At 49.5% G+C, this 21,215-nt stretch overlaps 1 protein-coding gene across 1 annotated transcript in view; it reads left to right on the top strand.

Moving 5' to 3' along the window:
* Positions 1-21,215, top strand: part of UTP14A (UTP14A small subunit processome component) — a 684,761-nt gene that overhangs the window by 63,564 nt on the left and 599,982 nt on the right. The window contains exon 3 of the mRNA XM_069612971.1: positions 12,936-13,006. Within this exon, the coding sequence (XP_069469072.1) occupies positions 12,936-13,006 (71 nt within the window). The remainder of the gene's footprint in view (positions 1-12,935; positions 13,007-21,215) is intronic.

Below are 21,215 nucleotides of genomic sequence, written 5' to 3'. Positions count from 1 at the left end.
AAAAGGCTGCAGATCACTTGATCCAAGCCAAAGAAAGACAGAAAAGATTCTCTGATCAACTTCGAAGAAAAGCCCCAGACTACCAAGTCGGAGATGAAGTCTGGTTGGCGTCTCGGCAGGTGCCCATAAGAGGAACTCGAACATTTCGTCCCAGATATCTAGGGCCCTATACCATCAAGGCTATTATAAATCCTGTGGCAGTAAAACTAGCTTTACCACCAAATATGCAGATCCATCCTGTATTCCACGTGTCAATCTTAAAACCTGTTCAGCCTGGAACTCGGGTCAAAACACCACCAAATCGGGTACTGGTTAACGGAGAACCCGAATTTGAAGTCGAACACATCCTAGATTCTAAACTCACCAGGTCCAAGTTATATTACTTAGTGGACTGGAAGGGATACGGCCCTCAGGACAGGACATGGGAGCCTGGTAAGACGATTTCATCTGAACCATCCGACCAAACCTGGGATGGACGGAGGAAATACCTTGACATGGGCCTTAGGGGGGAGTGCAGTCATGATCCATGGCCCTGGCCCCTTTGGGTATAACAGCCCTCTGGCAGCAGTGGGGCTAAAGCCCTTCACACTGGCCCCAAGGGCCTTAAAACTCCATCAGAAACATACATGGAGTCAGAATAAAGCAATACCAGTTTTGAACCTTTTTTTTTTTTTTAACAATTTTATTATTTTAAAACAACACACCAAACATTACAAAACTTGGGACATCCATTTACAGTTCAGCATTATGATGTTACAGCTATATCGTTAAGTCCTGCTCCCTCCCACCCCCCAATTTGAGCCAATTCGTTCCTGTCATCAGCCTGTGACCCCTCGGGCGGGTTCGCCGCCTCGTCGTCTGTCTCAGCGTCACTTTGGTCGGACTGAGGCGGGCCTTTCCTAGTGGCCACCAACTGTCTCCATTCAATTAGGGGTCCTACCTCCTCCTCCCCTCCTCTACATACCACATCAAACCAGACTGTTGTTTCTGCTTCTGCCCATTTCAGGAGGTCAGCCCACCACAGCTCTATCCTTGGTCTCTGGGCCGCTTTCCAGCCCATTGCTATCCTTCGTTTGTCCAGGATATATGCTAGGTCTTTCATTTTGCTTATGTGTCGTAGGTTGCGTGGCCTAGGGAAACCCCCCTAGCATGCATGCATGCCCGGGCCGACTCCACCTCCATGGAAATACCGTGTCCTGCTAAGCGTGTCTTCAATTCTGACCAAAACCTTCCCACCTCTGGGCAGGACCAGAACATGCTTAGCAGTCCGGCCTCCAACTCCCCGCACCTAGGGCATTTCTGAGCCACCCAACCTCCGAACCTCGCGATCTTGCTGGGGGTGAGGTATGCTCTATGCGTAACATACAATTGAATTTGTTGGAGCCTTGCATTCAGGGACACTTTCTTGTGGTATCTCTGGGCCCTTTCCCAGAGCCCATTCGACATGGACTCCCCCATCTCTTCTTCCCATAGTTGCCTCAGTTGGAGCAATTCCTTCCCCACCCTGGTCCCCAGCAGCTCATATATACAAGATACCTCATGCCCACCCTCCGAGACATCGTATATCATTTCCATAGTAGCATCCGGTTGTGCTGAGAGCACCGCCGGTGGCTACCGTGCTCGCACCCTTTTCAACATTCTAATATAAGTTTTGTACTGCCCCTCATGCAGCCCAGTATCCTCTATCAGTTTTGGGAACTCCAATGCCTCCCCCTCTTGCCATATGTCTCCCAGGGTGGCCAGGCCTACTGGTTCCCAGTACCTGCGGACCCCCTGTATCAACTGGGGGTCCTCCCCGCATAGTGCCGCCAGCGGCACCTGCGTGGAGAATGGAACCGAGTGTCCCGATAACTGCCACGCTCTATGCCATAGCTCCCAACCCAGTACTAGAAGCCCCGCCATCACCCGGACCCTCGGTTTGGACAGCCACATCACCTCTCTGAGGAAGAATGGGGCCGGCTCCCTGCCCAGAAGTCTAGATTCTGCCGTCTCATCGTCAGACAGCCACCTAGCTACATATTGCAGCTGCCCAGCCAGATAGTAGAATTCAAAGTTCGGCAAGTTTATCCGCCCCCCCTGTCGCATGAATTTTGCAATTTCCAGAGGGCCACCCTCTTCCTGGAGTTATTCCAATTGAAGCCCCGGCACAAGTGGTGGAGGCTAGCAAAAAAGCGCCTCGGGATTACATGCGGGATGTTAGTAAAGAAGTGTAGCAGTCTAGGCAAGACTACCATCTTGAGCAGAGCGGCTCTTCCCACCATAGCCAGGGGTAGCCTAGATCAAAATCCCATGCTATTTTTGATTCCTGCCACTGCTTTTACTGTGTTATGTGCATGTTCTTATCCTGCTGTGGGATATACGTCTATTCCGAGGTATCGGAACGACTTAATGCACCAGGGTATTGGCAATACTGGCAAGCTCTCGGGACGGGTGTGCCTGTACCTCCCCAGGTGGAACACACTGGACTTCTTGGGGTTCACGGCTATGCTGGAGAAGGCGGCGAATTGCTCCATTACTTCCAGAATGTACTGCAAGTTCTCCTCCGGGTAACGCAAATACAACAATATATCGTCTCCGTATAAGGAGACCAGATGCATGCCCCCCGCCGTACGGATGCCTATCTCCTCGTACTGTTGTCTAAGGCAAATGGCCAATGGCTCAAACGCCAATATGTATAGCATGGGTGACCACGGGCAACCCTGTCTGGTCCCCCTGCTTAGCTACCATTTATCCGAAATAATAGCACCCGTTTTAACTCTGGCAATCGGGGAGCTGTATAACAATTTCACCCACCTGAGGTACCCTGGTCCTATTCCGTATCCCTCTAAGGTCGCGGTCAGCCAGGGCCATCTAACTGAGTCGAAGTCCTTTACCGCGTCTAATGAGGCTATAGCTAATTCCCCATGGTCTTCTTTAGTTTGGTCGATGACGTGGTGCAACCTCCTGAGGTTATCGGTTATGTTCCTGCCCGGGACATAGCCTGTTTGGTCGGTGTGTATCAATTTACCTATGACAGCCTTCAGCCTATTCGCTAGCACCGCCGTGAGGATTTTACTGTCCTGTTTGAGCATTGAGAGGGGTCTGCACGACTCACAGTTCGTGCTAGGCTTGCCCGGTTTCAGGAGCGGAATAATCACCGCCTCCCGCAGGGACTCCGGCAGTCTGCCTTGCTCATATGCCTCGTTCAGCGTGGCCAGCAGCGGGGGTAGCAGCTCCTGTTTATAAGCTTTATAAAATTTGCTTGGAAGCCCGTCAGACTCGGGGGCCCTATAGGTAGGCAAGTGCTGGACTACTAGATCTATGGTGATGGGGGCTTCTAGATCCGCCCGTTCTGCTTCGTCTAGGGTGGGAAGGCCCATGTCCGCCAGCATTTCTCGGATTGCATGGTCTTCCGGCTCTCCTGGGTCCTCATAGAGGTGCTTGTAATATTTCACGAACTCTTCGTTTACCCCTCCTGGGTGTTCTGGGTCAGCCCTCCATCCCCTTCGATTTCCCTGATCACCACTCGTGGTGTCTCGCTCTTGTATAGCCACGCCAGCAACCTGCCCGGCTTATCTCCTCCCGCATGCTGTCTTTCCACGTATTTCCTATAGCTTATGTTACATAACCTGTCCCCGCATTCCCCTCTAGCTTGTTGGTCGTTAGAGGTGCCCCCTCTGCGTGTCGCCTCCTCCAGCTCTTCTTCGATTCCCTTCAACACCCGCTCTAGGCCCGCCTGGAGACCCCTGGATTTTGATATGGCGACCCCCCCCCCTCCCCCAGCACAACCACCTTAAACACCTCCCACACGGTTCCCATGGAGCTAACGCTGCCAGTATTGATCTCAAAGTATTCTGTGATCGCCTCTCGGAATCCCGGGTCCTGCAGGGCCTCGGCTCTGAGTCTCCAGGTGGGAATCCGTGCTCTTGGGGACTGGTGCCGCCATTCCAGGACCAGGGGGGAGTGGTCTGTGAGCACCCTGGCTTTGTATTCCGCTCCTTCAATCTCCTTTGCCAGCCCAGTGGAGGTGAACATGTAGTCTAATCTCGTGCAGTGCCGTGTAGTGCGAATATTGCCTATCTACAGGATGCAGCAGCCTCCAGACGTCAGCCAGGTCAAAGTCTCTCGGAAGGGTCTGCAGCACCCTAGCCGCTGGGGTGGGTTTGTCTATTTTGCCATCCGATCTGTCCACCCTAGGGTTAAGCACACAGTTGAAATCTCTGCCGCCCACCAGGGGGCTAATCTTGCTATATAGCGTCCTATAGTAGGCCACCGTGTCCTGGTTAGGGGCGTACAAGTTCACAATACACACCTCCCGGTTTTCTAACATCCCTCTAATAACAAGCAATCTGTCGTCTGGGTCTGCCGTGACCTGGAGCGGCTGAAATGGTACATGCAGTGCCACCCAAGTAATAACCCCTCTGGCATAAGCCGAATACGTGGCTCCACCCATACAACCCCTCCATTTCTTCTTGACCACCTCTAGTTTCTCCCTAGTAAGGTGGGTCTCCTGTAACAGCGCTATATCGATCCTCATCCTTCTCAGGTACATCATCACCTTGTTTCGTTTCAGATAGTTGTTTAGGCCCCTAACATTCCAGGTGACCATTCTAAGGCACCCTGGCACCATGGCTACAGTGTCTCACTCCCCTACTCCTCCTATTATCCCACCTGTTAAGGTTCACGTTTTGGCTCATTACCCTTTCCCTCCCATCCAACGCCCCCCCCATCCCCATCCCAACTCCCGGTTCCCCAACTTCAAACCACTGCACACCCCCGCCGCCCTCCCTCCCCCCTCTGCCCCCCCCCCCCCTCGGCCCCAACCCCAACAAGTGTCTAGCTCTATCCGTGGATCTCCTCAGGCCCCCCCCACCCCGTGTTTGGCTCTGCCCTAGCAACCCAGGCCCAGAGCCCAGCAGGGTGTCATCGGACTACCAGTGGCCTAACTAACCTTCTCTGTGTGGGGTTATGAGGTCGGGCTCCGTGTCGCTCCCTTTTTGATGTCAAAAGTTTCCAGTGCCCCCGGATCATATTTATAACTGTGGCTCCAGGCGTGTTCCCCCACCAATTATATGCAATACTATAATCAAATCCCATTGTCGCTTGCTACAGTACCCAGGAAGCTCCAAGCCCATTTTACTTATCTCCGCCTTCGTTGTCCTGGATATCCGGTTCCTGGGGGCAGCTCTGTGCATCCAGCCATCCCATGGCGTCCTCAGGAGTGTGGAAAAACAAAGTTCTGCTCTTGAGGAATACTTTCAGTTTAGCTGGATAGAGCAGCATGTACTTGTGGCCAGCTTTTCTCAATCTCCTTTTCACCGACCCAAAGTTCATACGGCTCCGCTGTACCTGCAAGGTGTAGTCTGGGTACGCTGTTATATGCCCGGCCCCGCTCTGTATCGTGCCTCCCTTTCGAAAATGCTCAAGGATTTTTTCTCGGTAATTTAAGATCTTGGCGATCACCGGCTTAGGGGGATTCCCCGGCGGCGGCTTCCTCATCAGGGCCCTGTGCGCCCTCTCCACGGCGAACCACTGGGATAGGGCTCCCCCGGGTATCTCCTGCAAGAGAATGGCTCGATGAATTCAGTGGGGTCAGTTCCTTCAGCACCTTCCGACAATGCGAATGTTGTTACGTCGGGCGCGTCCCTCCGCCTCCTCCACCATGTTCTCTAGATTGCCCACTCGTTGCACTAGGGCATGAAGTTCTGATTGGTGAGCCGCACAGGCCGCCGTGTTCGGGGCCACCTCTTTTTCTAGGGCCCCTGTGCGCTCAGCTAGTGACCTTACGTCTTGCCTGAGAAGGTTCACGTCCTCCTGCACTGCTCCTACCGAGAGCTCAAATGCGACTTTCAGTTCGTCTATCGCTAGGCCCAGTTTGGTCTCCAGGGCCTCCTTCAGGTCTGCGATCGCCTCTAGTACCTCCTGGTTACCCATAGGGCGAGGGCCCTCGTTTTCTTTCTTCCTGGCCCCTTCAGTGCTTAGTGGCGTTCTGGCGAAATCATCCAGTGTGGGCTGCTTGCCTCTTTGTTTGGGGGTATTGTTGGACATTTTGATGCGCCAGGGGCAAGTGGGCTGGACCCACAGCGTACAATCCTCTTTTCGGGTGTAGCGAGTACCCCCAAGTGTCAGGGCCCAGCCCAGCTGTGTCCTGGGTATCCCGGTGGCTTATCCCACTTCCAGAATGGGCTGTGTCAACCTACGTGCTCTAGTGGTTGCCACCTTCCTTAGCAATACCCAGGCTCCAGCCTCGATCTGTCCCCCAGCATGAGTGCGGCCCACCGGCCTGTGTGCTGCCCCTCCGTGCGTCTCACAGGCACCCCAGGATCCTCCTCACTGGGACCGTGTCATGATGGCCCACGGATCTATTACGTTTGCCTGACTGCGTATATGGGGGCTCAGGCCCCAGTTGACCATGTCTAGCAGGTCTGGCCCGGCCGAATGCTCCTGTACTGCCCCATCCGTCCCCGGGTCTGGGCACCCGGGGCTCCTCTCCTCTGCCTGTGCCCACTCAGGCTGCAGCCCGGTCAGTGCAGGAGTCGCATCTCATAGGGGGGAATGCGCCCCCACCGATGCCCGGGTCTGTGTGCGCACTTCGCTCAAGCCGGGTGCAGCACAGGGGGCCAGCCAGGCACCGCCCGCAGGGCGTCTCCGTCGTCTGCAAGATCCCACGGGGGATCTCCTCTCCAGGTCCCCCAACACCAGCACTGACCCGTTTTGTGGAGAGTCGGGTCTGTGCGAGGCCAGTCCCAGCCTCCGTGCACTCCACTCACTGCGGGGCCCACCGCGGCCGCACGAGAGGCGCTCCTGTGTATCCCACTTGTCGCCGATTCACGGTGCTCATGCCCCCCGGGGCTGCCGCTCCTCCTGAGGGTCTCAATCTAGCCACAGAGCCCCCGGCACCACCCGGCTCGCACACAGCGCCCGAACCCGGAGGCACCCGCACCAGCCCAGTGCATGCGTCCCGCGGCACGGCCCGACGGGGACCCCAGTCGCACCTGCATCTGCTGTGGGCAGCGGTGTCCGCTCCTCGGTCTTGCCGGCCTGCAGCCGGCCGGGTCCGCTAGTGTTCCTCTAGGATGGGTTTCACTTAGCTCCGTCGAGTGCTCCCGGTGCGGCGTTGAGGTCAGTTTATGACCCTTTGTCCCAATCTGCCATCTTGCCTGCTTCCGGGCCGGGGGCACTCTGCTTCTTATTTCTGGCCAAAACTTCCCACTCCAGCGCTCGATCGGGCCACAACAGTGCTCGGGACAGGCTCCAGATATTCATGCACACCTGGCTATGTTGCCAGCGTGCGTTGTCCACTGGAAACTGCAATTTCTTTAAAGGATGAATGTCAGATCTCGGGAGCTCCCCGCGGACGTGTCCTCTTATACCGCCATTTAGCCACGCCCCCTCCAGTTTTGAACCTTAATCCAACATAGAGGCCTATTACACAGCTCAGTTCTTTAGAACCAAGCCATGCAGTGTAGTGGTTTGGGTGTGGCTGGGCCTGGAACTACTTGGGCTGGAACTACTCGGCCTGAAACTACTTTACCTGGGCTATTTAAACCACACCCAAACAGCAGAACACGCTTGGCGTTATTCTGCACTCCTGCAGCATAACGCTCACTGTGTCCAGCTCCTGCTCATCTGCTTCTCCGGCAGCCCGATCCTGAAGCCCCTAGATGTGGATTCCATTAATAACCTGGAAGAACAAGAACAGCATTAGCGAGCAAGAACACTTACCTGTGAAGTAACCGGTCTTGAATCCATCCTGCACTTCGCTTACCTCGCACATCTCCGGGGTTCGCTGCTACCTTCAAGGGAGAAGGAACAAGGTCAGCATTAACAAAGCACTTACATGGGCAAGCATCGCTTCGATCGCTCATCACTCCGGGACATCACCGCAACCTGTACAAAGAAGGGAAGAGAACGCAGGTTAGCAGTTAACACCAATAAACAGTGCAGCGGTCTGCACATCAATAACTCACTGTGGTGTTCACCATCGGCGCAGCAACTCCGAGATCGCAACCATCCCTGTGAAAACAAAAAGAGACATTGTTAGAGAACAGGGTAGTGGAGCAAGACGCTGAGAACACGGAGAAAACAGAGGGAAAGAAAGATACAGAATAAAGACGGAAAAGACATTAAAACTCACCTGGAAGACAGCAAGTAGAGTCGGAGTCACAGCCGGTCTGGACCCGACATAAGGGCACACAGACCAGTGAAACAACTAGGTCCAAGGAACGGCCGCACCGACCACGCGCCCCTGCACAGAGACGCAGGACGGAGAGTTCAGCGCACAAAAACCTAAGGTGAGCAATAACTCCAAGTGAGGGGATTTGGACCAAAGGGAGGTGGGAGTCCACCCATTACAGAACCAGTATCTTAACCCTCCATTCTCCTGTAATAGGCACTTCCAACGCCTGGCACATAACCAAGCAGTGAGGGGTCCAGGATAGCGCTTAGACCTCCTTCCAGTATCGTGTGGCGCCCCCGTGGATACTAGGTGAGCGTAACATAACCTGAAGTTTCATCAAAGCTTTTAGATCGTGATGCATCCGTGTTAAGAACTTTTATTGGGCAATGTGTCCATATTCCTGCGTTCACTTTGCTGTTTTTTGGGCACTTTCAAAGATGGCCGCCCCTGCCTAGTGCAGTGGAGCCATCCTTTGTCTGAAGCCTGGCCCCTCTGCAGTTGGTTGTTTCACTCCCATTTTATCCAAACAGGGGCACCGGCAGGCGGAGGCCGGACCCTACGCCCGAATCCAGGGCCCTGGCTATGCCTGTCCGGGCCGAGGAGGACTTGGAGGTCCTTCTCTGTACTGTGTCCCCTCTCAAAGTATGATTACAGCTCCAGACTGCATGACTGCTTCTCATGTGACATTGTACCTAGGGATCACCACACTTCATACACACCTACTAGTGAGTGATGGCTCCCTTTGCCTCCTCCACGAATGAATTTTGTCATGTGCCTTTGTTCTCTGCTTTCAAGCCTCCCTTCCCACACCTAATCCTACCACTCCTCTCACTGCATTTGCATTTAAAAATCGATTTTTGCTGTGCCCTTTCATCTGTGCACCATTTTTTTGCTTGCTTTTAAGGCCTATGTTTGAAAAGTCGCTTTTCTTTTTAATTGCATTTTCGTCTTTTGTGTGTACTAGGCCACCTGGTGACTTTAGCTAGAACTGTGCAGTGCAGCCACTCTTCCTCATTCCTCTACTATCCTCTTTCACCTATATGGCTCTCATCATCTCACCCATCTTTTCTAACTGCTACACTATCACCTATTCGCCCTCCCTCTCAAAAATCAGGATGGAAAAAGCACAAAAAAGAAATCTTCACTGCAAACCCTGGGCTTCCCATCACAGATATCTATATCGGCGCTTCTTCCAGAGAGTTTTTCACTGATATCCTCATCTCTGTCCCCTCTCCAGATTTATGGACGTCTCGTCTCGTCTTGTCTCGTCTCATCTACCTTTATCCTCTCTCGTCTCACCTCCCTTTATCCTCTCTCGTCTCTCGTCTCATCTCCCTTTATCCTCTCTCGTCTCATCTCCCTTTATCCTCTCTCGTCTCATCTCCCTTTATCCTCTCTCGTCTCATCTCCCTTTATCCTCTCTCCTCTCTCGTCTCATCTCCCTTTATCCTCTCTCCTCTCTCCTTTCACCTCTCTCCTCTCTCCTCTCCCTTTATCCTCTCTCCTCTCTCATCTCATCTCCCTTTATCCTCTCTCCTCTCTCATCTCATCTCCTTTTATCCTCTCTCCTCTCTCATCTCCCTTTATCCTCTCTCATCTCCCTTTATCCTCTCTCATCTCATCTCCCTTTATCCTCTCATCTCGCTTTATCCTCTCTCCTCTCTCATCTCATCTCCCCTCTCATCTCATCTCATCTCCCTTTATCCTCTCTCATCTCCCTTTATCCTCTCTCATCTCATCTCCCCTCTCATCTCGTCTCATCTCCCTTTATCCTCTCTCCTCTCTCCTTTCACCTCTCTCCTCTCTCCTCTCTCCTCTCCCTTTATCCTCTCTCCTCTCTCATCTCATCTCCCTTTATCCTCTCTCCTCTCTCATCTCATCTCACCTTATCCTCTCTCCTCTCTCATCTCATCTCCCTTTATCCTCTCTCCTCTCTCCTCTCTCATCTCCCCTCTCATCTCATCTCATCTCCCTTTATCCTCTCCCATTAACAGTGGTTCGAAGTGGGAAGTCCTCTTGGCCGGCTTCTCATCTTCACTTTGCTTCGTTAATGTCTACCACACAGGAACTATCTTGGTTCAGCGTCCTCAACCCAACCTCCTTCTCTTTGACTGGATCCTGCCATCTCTCATTAATTTCCTGTCTCTCCTCCCACTACTCTCTCTACCCCTTCCTACCAGTGTTCCACGCCCTTGTACCCCCCTCCTCAGAAAATCTTCAATGGCAAATACCTCCTTCACCTGGCAACTCTTTACACCCGCTCAGCCAACAAACATTCTGCTGACATCTGCCTCCTCCTTGAAGACATTGACCCTGACATTCTCGCTCTTACCAAGACGTGGTTCAATGCCAGCTCAGTCGCCGCTTTTGACTCCCTCCTCTATGACTACAAAATTGTTTCCAAATCTGTTGGCAAACAATACAGCTAAGGGCTGATCCTGTTGCTAATTCGTCTAAGTCCCTTAAGTTTGTTTCTTCTGTGACCAGCACCATTTGTTTACCCTCCATTTGTGTAGCTTTGGGAAAGTTGTAATGTGAGGATTTGCCATCTGGCATGGGTGTACAAGCACTGACATTTCCAGTTTTTATTAACTAATAAAATGATGGGGCAAGAGACTGAATAGCTGTGCCTCCCCTTTGATCCTTTGCGGGGCTGGGTAACACTTTTTCCCCTAGGGAGACAGCCCCTCAGTAGGGGTTGTCCTGGGAAATGAGAATCAAAAGGCACATCTTATTCAAAGCGACTAGCTTCCCACCAGGGTGTTTCATACCAAAGGGCCTTTGATTCTATGGGTCTGAGAAGGGGGTGGGGGGAAGTGTAGACGGAGAGTGCTCCGAATAGTTGGAGGAGGGTTCCACCATCTTGTGTTTCTTGCACTTCTCTTTCCTTCTTATCCCCTCCACGTCCTGTAGCAGCAAGCACTTGGTATGGTGTCAGAAGGCAAAGACCACTTGCTTGAAGGATAGGAATTGGACCCCCCTTAAGCAGGCTTAGTATTGTCCAATCACCTGTGGACTTGTGCCTATAAAAGGTGTCTCCTCCCACTCCTTTGATTCATTTCTGCACTTCCACCCTTAAAGAAGAATGTATTGGACCCTATTTGAAGAGCAGTCCTTTACAATGTCCTCCAGTTGGGAGGTGAAGGCAGGTGATCCAAGGCAGAGGCCAGCTTGGCTCTCTAACTAGCCCTAGGACACATTGGGGGGACCTGCTGATCGAGCAGGATCTGCCTCTGCCCACTACACTGGTACCCAGGATCTCACTGGAGGTGAAAGAACCCTGCAGGTGTTTGCCAGCCTTCCCCCTGTGTTTGGAAGAACAAGAGCAATGACCTATCCTGTCCTCGAGCCCCTGGATTTGAACTCCTAGCAACTGAACAAACCAAGCAGCTGGTCTGCATTTCGAATGTGTTTAATTGCGTTCAAATCAACGAAAATTGTGATGCTGCCTTAGGCACATCTTCAAATTCTTCGAACCGCTGTTGCATTCTCGAACCAGTTTGCTGCTGTGCCAGCTGAATGTGTTGCTGCCGTTGCTTGAAACAGAAGCGCATTTATCTCTGGAAGAATTCAATCCGTCCTGTGACTCACCTTGGAACCTGAGTCAACACCTGTGCCCCATCTGGAAAACCATGATTTGCCACATCTGAACCTGATTTGAACCGCTCGCACAGCACAAAGAAGCTTGGTTTGATACTTCCAAGAACAGCAAGACTGTATTATTGACTGCTAACTGCCCCCCCATGTCCACCTATTTGGCCCTACAGACTGGTTAGGTCACCATTAATCTCTTTTTTTTCGCACAAGAACATGTTCTTTTATGAACATTGTGGTGTTTGATTCTGTTCTGTTACCCAGGGTGCTGCAGCTTTCTGCCTTTGCATATTCTCTGTTTTTTTCCCCATGAGTGGGTTTTGTAGTGTTTTTTTTCTATTCAGTTTATTTTGCATATGGTGTGTTTTTTTTAATTAAAGGATGTATATTTTTATAGAACCTTGATTGGACATTCATTTATTTTGGACTGTTGTACTTTGCTGTTTGAGTTGCTACTGAACAACATTCACACCCCTCTTAAGAGTATTGTCTGCCCTTGGCCCACGTTACAATAAAAGGGGAATGAGGTTTTTCTCTTAAATGTGTCACCTTTTGATTCGGATCACACTTTTTTTGTGTAGAAATAGGAGTATGTGAGGGCTGAGTAGTCGGTTTAGCCTTTACTCATCCTTTTACTCCTGCGGGGAACAAGTCATTTTGTCACACTTTTTGTTTCTTTAGAAAAAAATAACCAACGTGGACATGTCTGGTAAGCGCCATAGACTGCTCTTTCTCCCATGCCCTTTGCACGATAATCAAAATGCATGTTTTGTCTTTCAGCAGATTGTCTCTGCAACCATGATAACCAAACTTGAACCTATTAACACAGCTGCAGACCTTGCTCCGTGAAGGATTTCTGTCAGCATCAAACATGCATCTTGTCTCTGCAGAGGGCATTGCTCTTCAGAGGGTATTGCTTACCTGATCAATCTGTGCTTTGCTACATGGTTAATGCCCCCCACTAAACGTAATGCAGGGAGTTCACCTTTGCTAAGTAAACCAGTGTCGTTGTGCAAATGACTTTAATAACCAGACTGCCTATGCTTCTTTGTGTCTTTTTGTGCCTTCTATGTGACCCATCAGCCTAATCGTTTGGTTATGCCAGGTTTGCCCCAGTACGTCTAACGTGCTTGAGGATTTTCCCCAGAGAGTGTTTGATGTGGGACTTTTATATCCCCTGCAGGGGGGAAGTGATGATGAGCGGAAACATCGCAAACTTCTGGAGGCCATCAGCTCCCTCGATGGAAAGAAAAGGTAGGCTATGTCTGTTTCTAAATCAAAGAGCCATGAGGACTAAAAGAAAATATACAATTCCATTTTAAGTTGGAATGTTTTACCATATAGGCATTTCATGTCTAGAATGGCACCCTGCTGCTTATATCATTATCAAGGAGTAATCAGATGTTCAATTAGACCTTTTACTTGAGTAACATGGGTGAGTAAACAGTGGATGGGCCACTGTGATGAAGCCAGATTGGGGGGACCTTTTGCAGAGGGCGCAATGGCTCAAGGGGTTGCGAATTACCACACGTGCAAAGGCGTTCTTCCTGGAGGAGATAAATAGAGGATCTGCCAGCCCTTTCCAAGCCCCTATCCTCTGCCCCCACTCAGCTCAACCTCTTCTAGTAGAGCTTGGAAAGGTGGGTGAAGAGGAGAGGGTCCAGAAAACCACTTTCCTAACGAGAGCCGGTCATTACAATCTGTTCAGCTGCTTACTTCCCCAATTGCTGCAACAGTTTATGAGAGGAAATCTCCTTCCTCGGCGTCTCGCAAACATCCAGGGTGCTGTATGCACATTGACTGAGGAAAGTACTCGCACACAGTTTTACTTCTGGACAGTCCTTGCTCCCATGCCTTCTTTTAGAGTTACCTGTACTAGAGTGATTTAACGGTACTGACAGATCACTGCTGAGAAGTGTTGCACTCAAGACACTTCTGCCCTACTTCAAAATTATCAACAATGGTTTTAAACCCTCTGTCCTCGACTGCACACTCGTGACACTGTTAGAAGAAAGTGAGAAACAGCCAGCACCTGGGATGGCAAGTAAGAAAGGTGGAAACACCTGAGAGCCAGGAAGGTTGCCGGTGCAGGAATGATCTCACAGGAGCTGGAATTCCCAGAGAATATTACTTCATCAGACGTATACAAATTCCCAGGTGAGAGTGTATGTATTGGCACCACCCTGGATAGCATGGCGGGTAGGAGCAGGTGGGACAAGCGATCCTCCTGGATCCTTACGGCTTCTGGTTGCAATTATGTACCTGAGAGAAAAGGCCAAAGCTAAAGGAATTAAGAACTGCACAAATATTTTGAGGGCTGCCTCTCAGCTCTTGGCAATGCCAGTCACTAGAAGGATGGACCCATATCTGCTTATGGCTCAAGCCCCAGAAGGAGACCCTTGGCTAGTGGCTGATAACTTCATCCTGGTAACAACCCTGGTAAGGGGAAGAAATACTTGTTGGTAAGCTAAACGGTACTACCCCGGCAAGTCTGAAGGGAATCTTGCTGGGAATGCTTCCTCAAAGGGAAGGGGGAATCAATAAGTACTTGTTGGCAAACCTGTGCATAACTCATTCAGGACCTGGGAAGGTTGCTCACTGCCAGAGGGTGACTATATCTGGGCTAAGAAGTTTTCTGTATCCAAGAAGCCTAATTGTACAAGGATTCACAAACGAAGGGCCATACCCTAGATGCGAAGTATGCCTCGGGCATTTGCATCAAATTCCTGGACAAGAGGCACTTTATTTGCATGTGACTTCATATGGGGAAATCCAGACTCTGATTAGGAGTCTATCTAGACTAGTCCCTGCACCGAATCAGTCATCCATCCTAGTCATTCTCTCTTTTTAGTCCTAATTGGAGCCACAATGGGCATATACCGGGACACTCCCAAAACACATGCATAAAATCTGCTGGTTCATAGGAACACCTGAGACACTGAAAGGATCTATCCGGGTAGTACTTAGCCGGCTGGGACAGGGGAGAAGTAAGCCTTATGAAGGAACTTGAAATGGGTGATTCAGAAACGATTATTCATCGACAGTGTTGGTGATTGCCTGCATACTAGCTTCCATTGTGTCTCCAACAGTTTCTTCCCCAGTGCAACCTCCCATCTGGAAAATCTATTCAAATGTGATAGACATCCCCCATACCTTATAGATGGAGAAGGCTGGTGAATAGAACGTCCCCTCCCCAACCACATGCTTCAGACGATTCCAGGCCCTGCACATGGTTTCCACTGGCTGAATTTCAGACTTTGCTGCGGCCTCCACCCCGGCCCCCCCCCCCACACCCCCACCCCCACCCCCAGCACCCCCACCCCCAGCAGGCCCTTTAGGCCATTCAGGCATGTTGTTGCTTCCTACATCCGAACATGGGTATGTTCGGAGGAGGGCGACCCCCACCACATGGCATATTATTTATGCAGCCCCCCTCCAGCTTGTCCAGAAAAGGCCTGCAAGACTTGTCCTTGGCCTCAAGCCCAGGGACTGTATCTCTCTAGCCCTAAAATCCCTCCACTGGATTCTGGTTGCTGCAAGGATCAAATTCAAATCCCTCTGCATCATCCATAAGGCTGTCTGTGGCCGAGGACCAATCTTTCTATAACTTGCTCTCACCAAATACTTTCCTTCCAGATCTTTACGCTCCTCCGGTTCCAGCTCACTGCCCACCCGCCACACACTTGCACTGCCTCCTGGCAACCCTTGTACTTGGGGCTGTATCTGTATCCCTACAATCCACTTACCTGCACCTTTCAGACTCCCCTTGTTTGCGCTTTAACTCTTGCACTTGTCACCCTGATGACTGCACTACCAGTTGTTTTGTTTGTTTCCCCTGCTCAGCACTTTTCCACTCTCCCCTCTCCCCCCTTTCCCTCTCCCCTGCACTTGGGCGTTCTCAATGTCACTGGGCCTAGTAAGATCATTGTTTTGTCCTCCCATGTCTCGTCGGACTCAAACACTTGTGTGTGAGCGCAATACAAATAAAATATCATATCATATAACTCTTTGCGTGTCAGGTGCTTTTATTTATTTTTTAAATTATTTTAATAAAATTTTCAAACATATAAATTCACAAAAACATAACATTTTATAACAATTCATACTTCTTCACAATTCATTTCCCTCTTCATTTCACAGTGCGTCTTTCAATTCCATAAAACTCATCAAATATTTCCTACAGTTCATTATACAACAGTAATTGATAGGGAGGGAGGATTTAATTCATTAGCAAAGTCATTGGAGAAGGAAGAAAGGCAACGGGGGGAGAAAATAAATAAATAATAATTTAAAAAGTCAGGAAGCCATAAACTCATGGAGTCAGTATCAAGGATTCATGAAATACCTTATCAGCTGCGCTTGAAGAATGGGCTCCAAGACTTAATAAACTTTGAGATTTTCCCTTCAAGCATGGCTGTGAGTTTTTCTAGGCCTAGTAGTTCCCATACTTTCCCCCACCAGTATGCTATATGTGGTCCCTCTACAGCCTTCCAGAAACGGGCTCTTGTAATTCGAGCTGCAATAAGTAACTGGGCTATTAGGGCTGCCCTACGTCCTGACATCGGAAAGGACCCATCCTCTGGTGCATCCCCCAATAGCAGCACCCTTGGATCCATGGGAAGTAGAGATCCCGTGATTTCCTTGATTTTAGACCTCACCTCCAGCCAAAATGCTTGTATAACCGAGCAATGCCACCAGATGCGGGCTAAATCTCCCTGTTCCCCACAGCCATGCCAACATGTGTCTGGGTGCTCTGGATTCATTGCGTGATGTCTGCTTGGGGGCAAGTATCACCTAAAGCAAACCTTAATAGCATTCTCCTTCACTATAGTACATCGTGAACTCTTACGGGCCCTAATCCAGATCCACTGCCAAGACTCCTCCGAAGTTTCTAAGCCCAGTTCCCTCTCCCAGGCCAACATCTAAGGGAGGTCAGGTGCTTTTCTAAGCAGCGAGCTGTTGGCAGATCTCTCTCCTCGGCTGGCTCCCTCCTCTGGAACAGCCTCTCCCTTCTTCTTCATCTTGAGCCGGATCTTCTCAAATTTCGGAAGCTCCTCAAGACTTTTCTCTGCACCTCTTCCTTCCCCCTCACTCCTGTGCTAATACCGCAGTCGATAAGATTGGTGGTCTGTGACCTTGTCCGTGTGGGTCCCGGTGCCCCTGCCCCCAATCACCCTCAGCCTTCCGCCCTATCCCAGCACTTGCGTTCAAGCACCCACTGGTTAGTGTTCTCACAGGCTTGTACTTATCATTGGCAGGTGATGACTTTGTTCCAAGTGATCTCTGCCGGGCACTTACCGTTGCACACAAGTAACTCCTTGACACGTCCCTCTGTGGAACTCCTAGCACTTAACCCCTTCCCTGTCTCTTCTCTCGCTCCCTACACTTGCACGTTCTGAATGCTCACAAGGCCTAATAGGACTGACCCTTTCCTGTTCATCAGTTTATTCTATTTGCCTTTGTTCCCATGTTCCCTCCCGTTTGCCGTGTGGGTGACTTGAAACACAATTTCTTGATATATAAGCGCCTTACAAATGCACAATAAATAAATATAGTACACATACATATCCGAGTTAAAGTTACCAACTAACTCTTTCACCTTTCAACACTTGTTATACTTTTCAAGACGGAATCCTTTACTTATCCAGTCCTTCCCTACTCTATTACATGAGTTTACTCCAGGTCAGACGAGGGATCCTAGTGGTCTAGTGGCCAACTGTAGGCAGGGTGAGATGGAGAGTCTGTTGCAGGCAAAAGTCAGAGCTTGTGTGGCAGACTGTTCAAACTAGTAAGTTCACTTTAATTTAGAAAGGACGCAGGGGCTTCAGAGAAGACCCCCTAGGAGGATTCCAGCAGTGGGCTTGAGTGAACTGAATGAGAGGACTCCCAATCACAGAAAACACCCCAAAAGCTTTACAGAAGTCACACAAGCTTAATGTAAGTAAATACCCAGCCAACAAAGGACCTCAGCACAGAATAAGAGTTGCAGCAGGAAGACTTCAGAATCTGTATCCAAAAACCCGGCTGATGGATTCCTTTGTCATGAAGATGGAAGACAGGACTTTGGAAGATTTCGAAGCAGGGATCAATGGAGAAGGCTCCAGGCAAGAGTTTCTTCACGGCTGGATGCGGCTCTGTGGTTTTGATGCCCTTTTAAGGAGCCAGACGTAGACTGAATATCGCTGATCAGATTCTCGTCATTTGCCAGGCCAAGCACTCTGTTGAGGGGACTTTTAGGACTCACACCTTGTCTCTGGAGTTCGAGCAGGATGCCGCCAAAGTTTCAGCTCGATTAGGAAGACAGTGCACCACACAATGGCTCGAGGTCCCAGGGTAATGCAGCCCCGAAATTTTTCAGCACAACGTGGGAACTCTCAAAATGCAGGTCTTCTAGAGTCTAATGGATCCCGCCAGGCTCTGGTTTGAGGTTGTTGTTTTCAGAGCCCCCAGGTTGCTTCAAAGGTAGGGCAACAGCAGGTTCCAGTTACATAGCAGGCTCTCTGGTCGCTGGAAATCGTCTCAGCTGTGTTTTCTTCATCTTCCCCATTCGGATTTGGTTTTAGTGGTCGACTTGTCAGCAGCTTCCAGGTTCAGAGTATTTTCAGAAACTACAACACAACCTCTGCATTCTCTCCAGGCATTTTACAGAAAGGGGCTGTCTGGCTGTTCAATCAGGACAGACAGCCCCTCACTGGGAGTTGTTCCCTTTCCAGGAAGGTCGAAGACAAAGAGCTGCAGAGTTTTGGACTCCTCCCTTGCTTCCTGCCTTTCCAGACACTCTGGAGCCTGGGCGGTGAATCCACAGGATTCCCACCGAAGACAAAACAGCCACTGAGGTAGTTCCTGTCTACAATGGCAGGGGAAGACCTCAGAAACACCAAGCATACAAGGAATGGCGAATGAAGGAGCCCACCATTTATGAAAAATGGTGGCCCTTCTGTGTATTACTGAGGCTGAATTAATACCGTGCGATTAATAAAGACTAAAAGCAATGAAGCCATAGAGGTAAAACCACTTCCAGCAGCCATTCATATAAAACTCGCAATTGTAACAAAATGGTACCAGGTAAGTAAGAAAAGGGGATACATTGTGTACTGGAGAGACCCCCCGGCCGGCCCATAGCGTTGGGGTTTGCTCTGCAGTACTTTAAGACGAGCTGCACCTTGAGATGGATGGGGGTGCAGGTTTTCTTACTCCAACATCAGTCAATAAGGACAACTCAATGGTTTGGCAAAGGGGAGTCCGTTTAATGACCAGTACAAAAAACATAGAAACGTGGAAATCAACAGTGATGCGATAGCCCGTCGCACTTCAACTTCCTCGAACTTCATACAAAACATAACTTTTATACCAAAAACGCATCCTAATCTGACGTGTAACACTCAAAAGTTAACATGAAATTCTATTGGTTAGGAAAAGGTAACTTTAATATAGGTGCTATATCTGTATATGGTAACGGAGTGAGGGGATTGGGTAAACACTGTCAGGTGGGCATCTAAACCCTTCCTTAAAAAATGATTACTGTAGACATCACTAAATGTACGATGTCTCATTGGTTCTACTAACTATAGGACCCTAGATTATTTGGTCCATTGTGATTGGGTTGGCATCAACCCCATGCATAAATCTCCACTTTGCTTAGCAGCACACAGAACGGTCAACCAGGTGCAGGGTGTCCCCCAATTCACCCTGCCTTACTTCAATCAATCATCACTTTGTGGGCTATGTGTCAATTAGTTCACTGTGGTTGTCCTCAAAACTACATCTTCTTGTCTTGAAAAAGTCTTTCTGTGTCTGGGCGGATGCCAAGCGTAGGTGTGAAACTGTGCCTCTTCTCGCTCGGCTGGGCACGCGCTAGCACACCATGGATTTGCCTTGTTTCTTTCAATTTGTGTATTTGATTTTCGTTTCACTCGCCACCTGCCTCGTCTTCGTATCTCGATCCTTCAGAGGCAGGATATTCTGTTCTTCGCTTCAATTAAATGTAGCTACTGTCCATAGCTTCTATTGCTATGACCTTGGCTTCCCCGGCACAAGCTGCCTCTGCTCAGTTTCGATTCAGCCTTTTTTCCCTCGCGAATATGAAATTTCTTGTGTTTGGCCTATAGTAACCTGAGTTGGTTCTGCTTTTCATTCAATAGTGGACGCACACTTGTATAACATGCTTCATTTTGAGGTAGATTGTGTACAATGCCGCTCGCCGCTCTACTCTTCTACTTAGCATAGCAAGCCGCACTGTTTTCTTAGCTTTCTTGTGGTTACAAGCATATGTACAGGTGTTAGCTGGTTGAATATCTTCATCCTGCTTACAGTTTAAACTCCTTTGCCTTTTATCAACTTTCTCTTCTTTAGTTTCACTATATCTTTTATTCATGGCTTTTCGTTTCTTGGTGTTATCCTTGAGTCATCATATCTTCTGTAGGTGCATTAGTCCAGACCCTCGTGACGTCACCATTCGTCTTCCATTAAGGACTTTTTGGTTTCTTCCTGTACAGTACTTAAGCAATCTTCATTTTGTTTCATTGCTGGTAGGGTTTTCTTAATGGATACCTTACTGTTCATGGTTATCTGGTTATTGGTACTTCAATAGGTATTGTTCTTCTGATAGGTACTGGGCAGAGCCCTACTGCAGCTCTCTGCTGGTTTATCTGCTCATTATATGTCACATATTTCGGTGTGAATGTTCCTGGTACTTTAAAATGGGTGACTGGAGTGCAGGCTATATTTGGGACCTCCTTCCTCCCCCCCCCCCCCCTCTGTTCGATTCATTGACCACTTTCACTTCCTCCTTTTGGATTTGTCTCACTTGGTTCTTCTGTATTCATTTTCACTTCATTGTCTGGGTTCATCCCTTCTTCATCTTCTGGGTCTGTACATGATGGTTTGAAGAAGTGTCTCTTTGGAGTCCATATTTTTATTACCCCTCTCAGGTTTCCTGCTGTGTTTGTCTTTGTTTCATGTCATCAGCTGACATTGTCCATTTGGGCTGCAATAAATCCATCTTCCCGTATAATTTCTGCGTTTCCTGGGATAAAGAAACTTCGTACCTTCTGGTGCGTGTTTGCGAGCCTTCACAAAGTCTCTTATTTCTTCATCAGTCAGATCTCTGGGCTTCCATCCTGGTTTGACATCAATCATGATCTTCATCCCTATGGCCTTGTTTGCAGTTTTCTGGCATTGCGAGATTATTATCTTGATAACACACAATCCTAGTAATATCATCACTAGCAAGGCTCCTAAGAATTTGAATGCATCCGCCATTCATTGTGGAACCCATGAAAACAGTGATCCAAACCAGCTGTCATCATCCACTTCGTCGGTTTCATTGATCATCTGGTTCTGCAGGTTTGTCAGCATACCTATAGCTTCTGTTAATGTTCCATTTTCCTCGTCGTGTGCAACATGATTCTCCTATTTTTGCACAAACTCCTCCATCTATAGCAGTGATCATGTCAAGTACATA

The sequence above is a fragment of the Ambystoma mexicanum genome, chromosome 5p, assembly GCF_040938575.1.
Source record: "Ambystoma mexicanum isolate Mex_15411 chromosome 5p, UKY_AmexF1_1, whole genome shotgun sequence".
NCBI lineage: Eukaryota > Metazoa > Chordata > Amphibia > Caudata > Ambystomatidae > Ambystoma > Ambystoma mexicanum.
Note: the sequence above shows the minus strand (reverse complement) of the source record. Positions and strands in the feature narration are given on the sequence as shown.